The sequence below is a fragment of the Meles meles genome, chromosome 9, assembly GCF_922984935.1.
Source record: "Meles meles chromosome 9, mMelMel3.1 paternal haplotype, whole genome shotgun sequence".
Taxonomy (NCBI): Eukaryota; Metazoa; Chordata; class Mammalia; order Carnivora; family Mustelidae; genus Meles; species Meles meles.
This window is the reverse complement of record NC_060074.1, coordinates 66,407,728-66,421,987: the sequence shown is the minus strand read 5'-3', so window position 1 is coordinate 66,421,987 and position 14,260 is coordinate 66,407,728. Positions and strand designations below refer to the sequence as shown.

General features: G+C 39.0%; 1 protein-coding gene across 3 annotated transcripts in view; it reads left to right on the top strand.

Annotated features, from left to right (window-relative positions):
* Positions 1-14,260, top strand: part of LRP2 (LDL receptor related protein 2) — a 209,281-nt gene that overhangs the window by 112,343 nt on the left and 82,678 nt on the right. For all 3 annotated transcript variants that reach the window (XM_046019204.1, XM_046019203.1, XM_046019202.1), the window contains exons 31-34: positions 1,105-1,233; positions 6,732-6,898; positions 7,906-8,049; positions 12,247-12,356. In XM_046019204.1, coding sequence (XP_045875160.1) covers positions 1,105-1,233; positions 6,732-6,898; positions 7,906-8,049; positions 12,247-12,356 — 550 coding nt within the window. The remainder of the gene's footprint in view (positions 1-1,104; positions 1,234-6,731; positions 6,899-7,905; positions 8,050-12,246; positions 12,357-14,260) is intronic.

The following is a 14,260-nucleotide window of genomic DNA, read 5'->3' as shown; positions in this document are numbered from 1 at the left end:
TTAACCCGCTGAGCCACCCAGGCGCCCCATGGATCCCTTATTTTTAAAAAGCAGAGACACACAAAGATGTCATCAATAGAAGAATAAAAGATGACTATCTAACCAAAACTTGGACGACAGTGGGTAAATGTCAAGGTCACAAAGTGAACGTTCATGTCAGTTTCATTTAATGTAAAAAGATCTCTTTTAGCTCAGGCAAAGAGACACATATTATTTGGCATCATGTTTCTATTAATAAGCTCTGGGCTATTCAGTGGCTGTTTGTTCATAATCTGGTTATACACAGGATTGGTCTGTGACCTTGGGCAAGTCATTCCCCCCTCTTGTTCCTCTTACCAATTTTGTGTTGAAAGCGTAATGCTAGGGAAGAGTAAAGTAGTTTGGGGGTAAAAAAACCCAAACCAACAGGGGTAACTTAATGTACTATATCTCCACTGGAGGTCTCTGGGAGGACAGTAACAACATGACTGTGTGCACATTTTAAAATGTATCCATTTATTTTAATTGAGAGAAATTTGACATACGAGGTTGTATTTTTAGATTTACAATATGATTTGATATCTGTATATATTATGAAATGATCATGACAATAAGTTTAGCAAATGTCCCCAGTTATATGAAGTTACAAAATTTTTGTGTTGTATGATGAGAATTTTTAAGATTTACCCTCTTAACTACTTTAAAATAGATAAATCAGCATTGTTAACTATAGTCATCATACTGTACATTATATCCTAGGACTTACTGATCTTTGTAATTGGAAGTTTTTACTTTTGACCACCTTCACCCATTTTTTCCCACCGCCTACTCCGTGTCGTGTATCTGGCAACCGCCAGTCTGTTGTCTCTGTGAATTTGGTTTTTCTTAAATTTCACATACCAGTGAGATCATGTAGTATTTGTCTTTCTGTCTGATTTCACTTCATGTAATACTTTCAAGGTCCATCTGTGTTGTTGCAAACAGCAAGAGTTTCTTCTTGTTTATGGCTGAATGATATTAATAGTGTGTGTGTGTACCACATTTCCTTTATCCATTCATTCTGCACACTTAATGTGAGAGGTCTTCCATTCACCAGTGTTTTCGTCTTTCCTTTTTCTGTTACAGGTGAAAATTCATGTGCTTTTTCCTCCTGCAGTCATCTATGCCTGCTTTCCTCACAGCGGCCACACTTCTATTCCTGTGCTTGTCCTTCGGGTTGGAGTCTTTCTCATGATTCTGTGACTTGCTTGAAAGGTACAGTATGCCTGAAAGGGGAGCCCACCATAGCACAACAAAGCGGTGTCAGTGCTAAGCCACTTGATAATGGAACGTGGTCTGTGTTTCCACTGATGCAGCGAGTATCCGGAGTCCGTGCTCTCTGGGGTGATTGACGTGAGCACCTCAGCTGTAATACAGTTTCTCTGTGAATCTCATGATGTGCGCATATGCTTCAGCAATCTTGAACCTCATATTTTGTCTTACCTGGTCACAGTTAGGCAAGCTGTGAAAATAGGAAGTTCTAGATTCTATGCTTAAGAAGTAAAATTTTTTTAAAAAATTCTATTTGTTTATTTGACAGAGATCACAAGTAGGCAGAGAGGCAGGCAGAGAGAGAGGGGGAAGCAGGCTCCCTGCTGAGCAGAGAGCCCACTGTAGGGCTTGATCCTGGGACCCTAGATCATGATCTGAGCCACAGGCAGAGGCTTAACCCACTGAGCCACCCAGGTCCGCCAAGAAGTAAAAATTCTTGACACTTGTGTATGGCTTTATTTTTCAAGTTCCTTATCTTGTTTTTATTGTTACAATAGTCAGTGAGGAGTGTTTCAGTGTGGGTCTTCTAATACCAATTTCAGTAATTAATATCTGGTATTTTAAAAATGAAAATTTTCTTTGTGTGATAGACTGTAAGCAACTCTTGGAGCAATTTAATCTTTGTTTCACTCTAGATATTTTTAGAAATGTATGTGGAGAATTATACTAAAGTACTTTAGGGAGTAAGAACAAAAGGGAAAGATAGAGTCAATCCACCAAAGAGATTTCTGCTGGAGTATGTACTAGATATATAATAAAGACTTTAAAAAAATCATTCACTTTTTGCTTAAAAATCTAGAGAGTTATTCTAAGTTCCAGTTCTTTTCATTTCTCAGAGGAGTGAATGTGTTTTGGTACTGACAGAAATGGTTGCAAAGACATTAAATATTTAATGATAAAAAATTTTTAAACTGAGAGAAAGTAGAATCCTAGTCTAGAGGGAAGTTAGTTTTCAAGTGGAAAATTCATGCTGAGTCCAGGAAGTTAATGGTGTTTACAGATTTTGCAGATGTAGGCTTACTGAAAATCGAATTCCATCAGGATATAATATTTTGCAATGATACTTTCATGATGAAAGATTTTAATTATTGGTAATGCTTACAAAGGGATTGGCATTTGCTGTTTTTCTCCAGAGACTTATTATGCACCTAATCCTTGTTGACATTGTTCAATTTAGTGTGTCCTCTGAGTCTTTCAGCAGAAGATTAAACTGGGCTGTAGACATTTTGGATACAAAGCATTCTTTCACCCCACAAAGATTGTTGAACTGTGCATTAGGGATTGGTGTAATCAGTATTACTATCTGATGGTGATTGATATCTAAATAGTAGCTTTTGTTGTTTCTTAAATAATTCCACTAGTTGTTTTCCATGGGCTGACTTTACTGAGGTGGAATTTTTTTGGTATTTCTCAAGTGATTTCTGAGCACTAGTTCAGTAATTTAATGCCAATATATGTTAACTAAAAAGGAGTTCCACATTTTTTTTTTAATAATAAGCTTAGAAGACTTGTAAACATTTATAGATAAAAACATTTTTCTTGATTTACAGGTTAAATAACTTTTAAAATATTATTTACTAAGTATCTAGAATATCTTTGGAAGTGCTTATGGAATGAGGTTAAGTGAAAAAGCAGACACTGTTCAGTATTGGCCATAGGAAAAAAAATATGCATTAAAAAGGTCTGGAAGGAGCGCCTGGGTGGCTCAGTCGGTTTGGCGTCTGACTCTTGATTTCAACTCCCGTCAGGATCTCGGAGTTGTGGGATTGGGCCCTACATCAGGTTCCACACTCAGCATGAACTCTGCTTGAGATTCTCTCTCTCTCCCTTTCCCTCTGCTCCACCCCCCCCCCCAGCGTGTGCTCTTCTCTTTCTCTATTTTTTTTTTTTAAAGATTTTATTTATTTATTTGACAGAGAGAGATCACAAGTAGACAGAGAGGCAGGCAGAGAGAGAGAGAGGGAAGCAGGCTCGCCGCCGAGCAGAGAGCCTGATGTGGGACTCAATCCCAGGACCCCGAGATCATGACCCGAGCCGAAGGCAGCGGCTTAACCCACTGAGCCACCCAGGCGCCCCTCTTCTCTTTCTCTAAATAAAATAAATAAAATCTTAAAAAAATAGTAAAAAGTTCTGGAAGACAACAGACATGAACACCAATAGTGGTTACAGTTCGGTAAGGGAATTACGATGTATTTCTATTTTTTCCTGATTTTATGTTATAAAATTAAAGACTGAGAAGTTTCTCTGCATGAAATAGATTCTTTAGAAAATATGTTCTCTGCAATGGCAAAAACAAAAAAATAAACAAAAAGCAAACCAAAACATCTCCCCAGCATCCTCTACAATAAGCAACCTGAAATCCGAAAGAGGTTTCTGGCTCAGACTGAAGGACGACAGGGAAGTTATTTCAGTGATTATGTGCAACATAAGAAGAAAACACTGTCTGCACACACTGTTGGAAAGTTTGCAGGTGCTGATCAGTTAGTGCAAGGTCTGAGTTAAGGAGGACCTGGTTAGGGAGAAATAAATGTTGTTTTTCAATTACATCACCAATTTCCAATTACATCATCAATTTCCTGTTTCTGACTGCTGTCTCTGCTTCTCTGCTCTGCTAATACTAATCATAATGGGATCATGACATAAAGAATAAAAATGAAGAAATGATTTTTTATTTCAAAAGACAGACATGTGCACCTGGGTGTCTTAGTCGGTTGAGTGTCTGCCTTCGGCTCAGGTCATGATCCTGGGATTCCAGGATTGAGCCCTGCACCAGGTTCTCCTGCTAAGCAGGGAGCCCACTTCTCCCTCCCTGCGTCTCCCTCCGTCTCTCCACCTTCTCGTGCTCACTCACTCTCTCTCAAATAAATAAAAATCTTAAAAAACAAACAAACACAAAATACTGAGACATGCTGTCCTAGGATGGCTTAAATGTTACTTCCTCCTGAAGTCCTTTCCATCCAAGCCCAAGCCCAGGTACTTCTCTGCATATTTCTTCATGGCCATTATCATTGGAAATCATAAGGGTCCATGTACTTACCCTTGTTTAGTAGACTCTAAGTTCCTTGAGGATTTAGTCTCTACCTCATAGATGCTTATTGCCTGTTGCACACGGCAGCACTCAGTAAATGCTGAGTGAATGACAAGCCCTCCAGTAACCTTTTTTGCTCCTTCTTCAGTCCTGTACTTTTAACCCATTTGCTTCTTTATAGCTGTGTAATATCATAAAATCACTCCCCTTTTTTCTTTCCCACTGAGTACTTTTCACACCCCCCCACCCCATGCCACTTGTCTGAATTGTCAGTCAGTCCTGTCTAGCTCTTCCCTGGCATCATCCTTCACCTTGGCTCTCACACTTTCTGACACTTTTTGAATGACACTCCCCTCTCTGGTGGATTGCCCATAAATATTCCCAAGTGGTCAGCCCTCTCAAATCCACCAACAACCATCAGATAAAGGGCCTGAGACACAGCCCTGTGAAGGAATAGTGGCCAGAGGAGTAGATCTGGGTAGGGCTAGAGAGGAGCTGCTTAGAGGAATCAAGAAGGCCCATGTTTGATGGATGAGAAATGCAGTTTTTAGGCCCTAAACAGTGCTTTGGTTGAAAATTCCTCCAGTTAAACAAAAGGAAAATTATACGTTTAAAAGAGCAGTATTAAGTTCTGAGTAAGTAAAATTTAAAATTTCCCCTGTGATATTGGGGAATATTTCTTGGTTTTACAGAACAAATGAGCACTTATAAAGTATAATGAATAAATAATTAGGTATCTCATTATAATTTCAAGGTACGTCGGAACTCCTAATACAGCTCTCTCAGTATATTACTGCAGTTAAATGAAGTGAGTGATAATTTGATACTCAATAACTAGTACCCGGTCTGCACTTTGTGCAGAGTAGTGATTAAGAACATAATAAGTTCTGGAGTTGGAGGATCTGACTGAGTGACTTCGTTTAAATTGCTTAATTTCTTTGTGCCTCATTTAAAGTTGGGGGGTGAGGAAGGGTTATGACCTAACAAACAGGGTTATGAGGCTTTAGGGAGATAAATTAAGTGAAATAATATTTGGGGCCTAGTATGTGGCACATATTCTCAATAAACGGGCGATTATTTTACCTTTTGCTTTTGTTCAGAAGAGAGGCAATGTGGAGCAGTTGAGAGAGGACAGGCTTATGAGTTAAACTCACATTAGCCCCTGCAAGTTGCATTGGCCTCGGTTGAAAACAACTTTGCAGGTTTATTGGGAAAGACTAAAGCTGTATATAGTAGCTGTAAAATATACAGCGTTAATAGTTACAATATTATTTCAAATGCCTACTATGTTAATAAATGCTAAGTTATTTTTAGTAAAAGGAATGCCAGGACAAGGAAAAACTAAGGAGGTGTTAAAATAAGTAAAGAGCCAAAATAATCCCTTTGAAGATCTAAAGCTTTCCAGATTATTAAGATAATGAAAACATCACTTTTAGCAGATGAAAATTATGCAGTGATTAATCATTTTAATTTTACTTAATATGTGATATGCTCATGTAGATGTCTTCCTAGCACAAAACTCAAGTTGCAATTTTCCTTTTCTGAAATAATCGTAAATAAAACCCCACTCTTGAATTTTATCGATTTAGATTTTTTTTTTGCTAAAAGGACTACAGTTGGGATAAAGATTATCTTTGAAAAAAATACTTCCTGTTAAGGAGATAAAGTGAACTATTAGTTTGAATAAGATACTGTGAGGATGTTTAAGTTGCAATGTACAGAAGATACTATTCACATATTCATTTATGCTTCCGTCTATTTATTCATTTATGTGTTCGTTCATTTGGTTAGCAGATACTTACTTGGCAACTATTACATGCCAGGTTTAGGGACATAACAGTGAGTAAATTAGACATAGTCACAGCTTTTTGGGAGTTACAATGAACAGCAGAAGACAGCTGTTGATCAGAGAACATTTCTAGAGATAATACATTGGATTTATTTAGTAAAGTCTCTAATAAACACTAAGTTACACTTGGTAATATTAAAACTAATAACTTGCCATTCAGCAGTAATAGTCCATCTGTTTTCTTTCACTTTTTTTCAAAATCCTTTTCTTGAGTTATTGGGTATTAGGTTTGTCTGTGTGTACCCTGTGATGCTTAATAAAAGCAGATGCTTTATCCATGTAAGCAAGGGATTCACGAAGAGTAAGGTAAATACCGATCTGCCTTGGGGAAGTCCAGGAGCACTATATGTAGAATTGGAGGACTGGTGCCTGGGCAACCTGCTGAAACACCCAATCCAAGGCCTGGGTTGTCTGATGAAATGTGTATCATGTATGATATTTACTGCTGCAAAGCTGCAAGGGCATTTTATTCTAGGAGATGATAACAGTCCACTGCCTTCCATTACTTTACATGTCTGGGAATAGTGGGATATAATTTTGATCAGTATTCTGCTGTTTTCACAGATGATCAGCCTTTCTTAATAACCGTGAGACACAGTATAATTTTTGGAATCTCCCTTAATCCTGAAGTGAAGAGCAACGATGCTATGGTCCCCATAGCAGGGGTGATGAACGGTTATGATGTTGAGTTTGATGACTCAGAGCAGTTCATCTATTGGGTTGAGAATCCAGTAAGTTTTGAATAACATTGAAAGTATATAACATTCTTGGAAAAGTCTGCCTGCACTGATGCCTTCTTACAAGCAAACATTTGTTGGGTAGATAAAAGGGAAATGGTTCAGAAATAAATTAATTTACCACTCAGTTTTTTAAAAAAAAAATTTATTTGATTTAAATTCAGTTAATTAACATATAGTACCACTAAGTTTATTTTGATTCAGTGAATGATGTACATAGGAGGCTGGCCTGGAGCAGTCAGATAATAAGCATATTTAATCCATTGGATATTATTTATTCATCCAGCAAGTATTAAGTGCCTGCTCTTTGCTCTGCACTAAACTAATGACTTCCTGCTATAAAATACACACCAAGAAGAAGTAACAAGGCTTGCTCTTGGGAAGATTAACCTAGTAGAAGATATCAGACGATCATAAAAATGATCATAACTCAAGACAAAAAGCAATAGTTCCTTGAGGAAATTCCAGCAAAACGTTTGATGCTGGGGTCTTCATCAGCATCTTTGCCTCCAGGATAAGAAGAATACTCCTTCAGTTCCCTTCCTATGGGAACTCACCCTTTAGAGGAGAAGATCTTTAGATCAAGACCATCAAGATCTTTAGAGGGTAGATCTTTATGTTTGATGCTTCTCACCTCTATGTAAATAAAATGGGCTTTTATGGCTATTTTGGCCTCCTGATTTTCACCTATGACTTGGGTTATTTTTATGACTCTAGCCTGTGGTAGTTAAGAAATGGATCTCTGTAGCTAATCTCAGAGGCAGCCTAAATGATGAGACTTGAACAGTCCTTGGACACACTTAAAAATCACTGTTTTCAAAGTATTGCTGATGTTAGCATTATACACGATGAGCCCACCCAAAGGCGCTATACCTTTGCCTTGTCTCCAAATGTGAGTGTTCAAGAAACATGGCAGCTGGCAGTAGCCACAGTGAAGAAAGTGCCTCTGTATAGAAACTGTGGCCTTGAAACAGCTCACTTCTCTTTATCTTTCTTTCCAGGGTGAAATTCACAGAGTGAAGACAGATGGCACCAACAGGACAGTGTTGGTTTCTCTATCTAGGTTGGGGTCTTCCATGAGCCTGGCCTTAGATTGGATATCAAAAAACTTATATTACACCAATCCTGAAACTCAATCAATTGAGGTAATGATTCCATAATACTGTTTACACGAACACTGGTTTTTGATGCATGTAAAATCTGTTCTCAGGAAGTACTCTCCTAGATTTTGAACTTATTTTTCAACAGGAGGCAAAAGGGAGGAGTTATCGGTATGAACTATCAGTCTTAGCAGTGAAGGAGTAAAACCACCTTAGAAATAAATTATTTGGAACTTTCTACTGCCTTATTTTCCTCCTAAGCATCAAAATCAGCTTGTTCATGTAAAAGGATTTTAGATGATCTATAAAAATATATAAAAAGATAAATGAGGGGGCACCTGGGTGGCTCAGTGGGTTAAAGCCTCTGCCTTCGGCTCAGGTCATGATCTCAGGGTCCTGGGATCGAGCCCCACATCGGACTGTCTGCTCAGCAGGGAGTCTGCTTCCTCCTCTCTCTCTCTCTGCCTACTTGTGATTTCTGTCTGTCAAATAAATAAATAAAATCTTTAAAAAAAAAGATAAATGAAAAAATTACTTAAGGAATTCAGCATTAAGTATGGAAGAATATAGTAGGCTGGAAATTTTCCTGATCTTTCCTCAAGTCTGTAATGCTATTTCAGTACAAACCAAAATTACATGTTACCTCTACTCTAAGATGGAAATCTTTCTATGGCTCCATACAGTTTTTCTAACAGTGAAACAGAAAGTAGAAACTTGATTCTAATTCCTTTGATACTTTCCTTGATGTGATAAGTATTCTTTTTAGTTAAATTCCCAGAAGAAATTTTAGATGGGGTATACAGTCACATGAAGTAAATCAGAGGTAACTCAACTAGTATTGGTTTGCTCCATTCTGGGACAAGGTTAAAATATGCAAGGGATTATTTAAGATTTTTATTTATTTATTTGTCAGAGAGAGACAGAGCACAAGCAGAGGGGGAGCTGCAGAGGGAGCGAGGGAAGCAGGCTCCCGCTCAGAGGGAGCCCAACACAGGGCTTCATCCCAGGACCCGGGATCATGACCTGAGCTGAAGGAGGACACTTAACTGACTGAGCCACACGGGCTTCCCGTAAGGGATTATTAGTTCATAATACTTTTGAAAGTGAAAATTTCTAATGCAAAGGGAGGGGGTTTTGTGAGTGGGGCAGTTAGTGAGGACCTGGGGAGTGACAGTTCACTGCTTAGGGTGAGGCACCAGCTGCTTAGCTGGTTCCCTATGGAGTATTCAGAAAGACCGATGCTGAATGAAGGTGAGGAAAGCTTCTAGCAGTCAAGTGGCTAAGTCAGCACAGATTGGACAGGGGAAGTGCTTATTTGATGGTCAAAACCGTTCTTGTGGTTTACCAAGGTCTTCTACAAATAGGATCTCAGTAAATTCTCACAACATTCCTGAGGGTGGGCAATGGTAGTACACATTCACAATTAGAGGGACATTTGCAGTATGTACAAAGGCTAATAACCTCAAGCTCTTAACGTGAGGGGGCCTTGGAGACTTAATCTGGTTCAAGCCCTTTGTTGTTTAGATAAAAACCTGAATTCTACATAATTTGAGAAACGCTTCAACAGTCAGCACTGCCCTGATTCCCAGGCAGTGTTTTGATTTTGCCTTGTTACAAATGACAATTCAGCAGTCCAGCCTGCTGTAACCTCCTTTGATATCGACAGAATACATTTTTTCATAATCTCAACTACAAATATCACTCTCCTATCAAAAGATGGGCACGACTGACTACCTAAAACCCTTAATTCCAAACTCACATCTTAGTGCATCTTCATTATGAGTGAAAATTAATGTGTTCCTACTCTGTCTTTGGTCTCCTGCTTTGTAAATGGGGGTCTTCCCTTTTAAATAGTTTTCCAAAAGTAGGGAACATGTCTCCTCCATCAGTATTAGGTACAATGAAAAGGCACCAGCTGATGGATACTGTATGAGTGAGTGAGTGAATGTGTGTGTGTGTGTACCGCACGATATTGGTAAGGCCTAAAGTTTGTAATTGTGCCCGAATGCAGTGAGGCACAGAGGAAAGATAATTTGCTTTGGATTCCAAACACCTGCTTTGAGTCTGGCTTACTGACTTACTGAACACAGTACTAAACAGATCAGTCCCACGGTTAGTCCTGGATCTTCAAAGATGAATAAAATACTTGTTTCTTCCTTTAAATAGTTCCCACATCTGACAGATAGGCAAACAAACAGCTTTGTTCCAGTGTGTAAAGTATGGTATGAACAGTGACTGTAAAGTGCTCTATGACTAGGGGAAGAGGTAAATGTGTGGGGAGGGAGAATGGCAGGAGTACCTGTGAGCTGTGTCCTGAAAGATGACCCATACTTATCTCTGCCAAATGAAGAAGTAAGGAAAAGTCATCCCATGCAGAAAAAAGCACTTGATAAAGACTTTAAGATACAAAAATGCATTTTGTGACTGGGGACAGCACTGTATTTCCTCCACTCACAGGCTGTTTGACCCTGGACAAGTTACTTAACTTCGCTGAGCCTCTGCTTCCTTACTGCAAAATGGGGTTCTAGCTCCGTAACTAAAAGTACTTCTTGACACTAAGGTAGCCTGTGAATACAGAGTCCTGTTTCCCTCAAACCACCAGTATGTTCAGAATAGCCATAGAGGAGCTATGAGAACAATGATCCAGAGGTAAATTACACTTTTAGTGTTTTTTATTGGTTTTCTCCTTTGGTGTTGTCAGTAGTGACTCTCTCAGGGAATGCTGGATGGAGTAAGGATGCAGAAATACGTTCGCTTATTGTTTACATGAACACAATAACTTCCGGGATAAGAATAACTCATACTTCGTTCAAATTTGAAACTAAAAGAAATTCTGAATAAATTGTTTTCCACTAGGGGTAGCTGTGTGTCCATTCACTAAACGCAATTTTTTCGCTGGAGAATGAGGCATACAGAATGGTTGTATGAGAGAGAACTTGACCATGCAAAAAACAAGGAAAAAGAGCTTTCCTTTGAATTTAAAGAGATCGTTAAGCCCAGGAAAAGTCGAGAAATTTTGACAGAAAGAGGCAAATTAAAAAAGATACCACGAAGGAGAAATTTAGGAAAAATTTAGAAGAGTGAGGGATTAGAGAGAGAGAGTGAGGAAGAGGAGGAGGGAGGAAAAAATACATACAGAGACAGAAGGAGGGCAGAGATAAAAACATAAACACTGGTACACAATCTATTTGCATTAAAAAGCAGCTTTATAGAAAAGCCTTCATGCCAGTCAGCAATCAACATACATCTTCTAATCTCTTACTAGCTGCTGCTCCTCTCAGATGGTCTTAAGTGCATATTAAAATAGCCTCGTTCCTATAAGAAACTGCTTCTAGTATAGTAACCCATATTTTTCTGTGATGTTTCAGGATTCTGCTAACATTAGTTTTCACAATTACAGCGATAATAATTAAAAATAGATAACACTGAGAAAGCCACTTAAGGTCTCTTTCATCATATATAATATGGCATTCATAATATGGTATCTATCTCACAGAATTACTGTGAGGATTCAATCCAGTAATGCTTAGTATAATGCCTGCTACATAGTAAGTGTCCAGTAAATGGACCAATAAAAATATAGGAAACACACACTGGGTGCCGTGTTAAAGGCTTTACATATATTATCATAGTTCTGTGCAGGATATCCCATTATTGTCCACATTTTACTAATAAACTAAGTTCAAAGAAGTGAATTTACTTCCCTCAATCAGATCTAGATGGTCAGGGATTTGAACTCTTGCATTTTAACTTGACTGTTAACCTGTCACAGATTTCACTCAGAGTAAATTTGGACTGGTTGGTCAACTGTGTTTTCGATGATGGGCCGCTGGTGCCATGGTCAAGTCACTGGGATTCTGGAGAGCTCTGGGGCTACCATATTTCTTCCAGAGTTTTCTCCTGTGTCCTTTTCTGAAGACATTTTTGTAGTTTCTCTCAGGCGATGAGTCTGCATGTTTACCCAGTTGAATCCTTCTTTTATCCATATAAATTTCCTCTCCTGAAACTTGAGGTGAATTGAAGTAGAAATTTAAGGGATGATTTTGCTTTTCTTACTTTCTATTGAGCTGATTTCCTCATAGCCCTGAAATGCAATTATGGATTATCTCAATCTCACACAAACCCTCCCATTCATCTCTAATTGGGCTTTGGAATTTGTTGTGTGTGTAAGTTCTCCTTCATCTCAGTTTTCTTTGTTTCCTCTTATGAAACTCAGTTCTAATAAGTGATTTTGTGCTATAGGTTTTGAAACTGCAGGGAGATATCAGATACAGAAAAACACTGATTACCAATGATGGGACAGCTCTTGGAGTTGGTACTCCAGTTGGCATAACGGTTGATCCTGCTAATGGGTGAGTGTTCATAAATGACATGTATCTTCTATGCAGCACCATTCTTGTTGTTATTATGGCCTGATAAAATGGAAGATTTCAAAGTTAGGACCTTTTCTGATTTCATATGCCAACAGTTTGAAAAATACAGAGCTCAGTGAGAAAGAGAAATAGCTCTAAGTTAATGTGAAGAATGTAATTTGAGTTTTGTTCTATGTTCTTTAAATTAGAAACATTGGATAACTGGATAACATTTGAAGTAGAACTTGAAGAATTCAAGGCTTCTCATAGGTAGAGAGTGGGTTGGAACTGGGGAGTGATTCTTGACGTCAAGTGAGCAGTGAAGGCGCAGAAACATTTCAAGGTTTAGCATGATCACGTGGAGGGCTGGAACCAGAGGCTTTGAGTTAGGGGTGGTTGACAGGATGGGAGCTAAAGGTATTTGGGGTCAAATCCTGGAAGGACTTTAATGTTATTATGCTAAGAAGGTACACTTTATTCTTTTGAGAAATAAAAAGCCAGCTGGGAATTGGGAGGAAAGGAATTACGATAGAATCAAATACGTATTTCAGGAAGATGGGTCAGATCAGAGTGGAAGAAACCAGAGGCAGGGAGACCAGTTAGGAGAAAATATTCAGCTAGGGAAGAGAGTTCCCAGTTAAGATTAGGTAGCTTAAATTTTTAGTCAACTCAGAAGTCACAAGAGTTTTGTGACTTTGTCCAGCAAACTTTTGGTAGCCTGGAATTTGAGAGGAGAAAGAAAGTTATGAGAGGAACTCAGGGCCAGTGACTAAGAAGTTAAGCACAATGGGAGATCAAGAGGATAAATAAGGATGTTGGTAAAATGCTTATGTATTAAGTCCGGGCAGAGAGGAACCAAAGGTTTGGAAGCTCAGGCAAGTTTCAAGGTTGAAGAACAGGCTGAATAGAAGAAATAAAATAGGAGCAGTGAAGAGATGGGAGAGTTAGTTAGGTCAAAGCAGAGAATGCCTGAGTTTGAGAACTTAGAAGTAGGGAAGTTTAGATTTGAAGATGAGGTTCGTGAACGGGCATATGGAGGGTGCAAGAGGTTTGCAAATAAAGATTGGAATGAAGGGGTTTGAAGACTTGTGGGAAAAGACCATAAGAGGATTGTCTCCTGAGGCTGTGGCAGCAGATGAGATAGAAGGAATGGAAACTTGGATTCATGTCCAGAAGGTATGTCCACAGAGGACTTGGAAAGCAACCCCTCATATACATTAATGAAATTTTATGTATTATGGATTTGGCTGTTCTGTGTGGAGATTAAGTTTATGTATAACATTGCATTTTTCATCACAAAAATCAGAAAGTAGCTGGTCTTGTGCCAGATGATGATTTGGAGAAGAGTTAAATAACAGGTCTGAGAAGTGAGCAGGGAGGTACCAGTGTCCTTCCCAGTGCGCTGCATGTGCATGATTCTTTGAAAGGCGTTGACTGTTGATGTAGGCTCTTTCTTAGTCATAAATTTTGAACCTATCTGATCAGGGTTAAGGATCCCTCATCAATGTAAGTTGCTAGCATCCTATTTTAGATACCGTTTTCTTTCTTCTTCTTCTTTTTTTTTTTTTTAAGATTTTATTTATTTGACAGAGATCACAGGTGGGCAGAGAGGCAGGCAGAGAGAGAGGGGGAAGCAGGCTCCCTGCTGAGCAGAGAGCCCGATGCGGGGCTCGATCCCAGGACCCTGGGATCATGACCTGAGCCGAAGGCAGAGGCTTTAACCCACTGAGCCACCCAGGCTCCTCCCCTAGGTACCATTTTCAATAGGCTCTATCCCCATAATGAGGAGGAAATACACAGACATTGACAGAACACCGGCTAAGTACTCCTCACCTTATATGTCACAAGGTACTAACAGTTCAGACTTCCACTGAACTGTGCACATTTCGAGGACAATCAGTAAC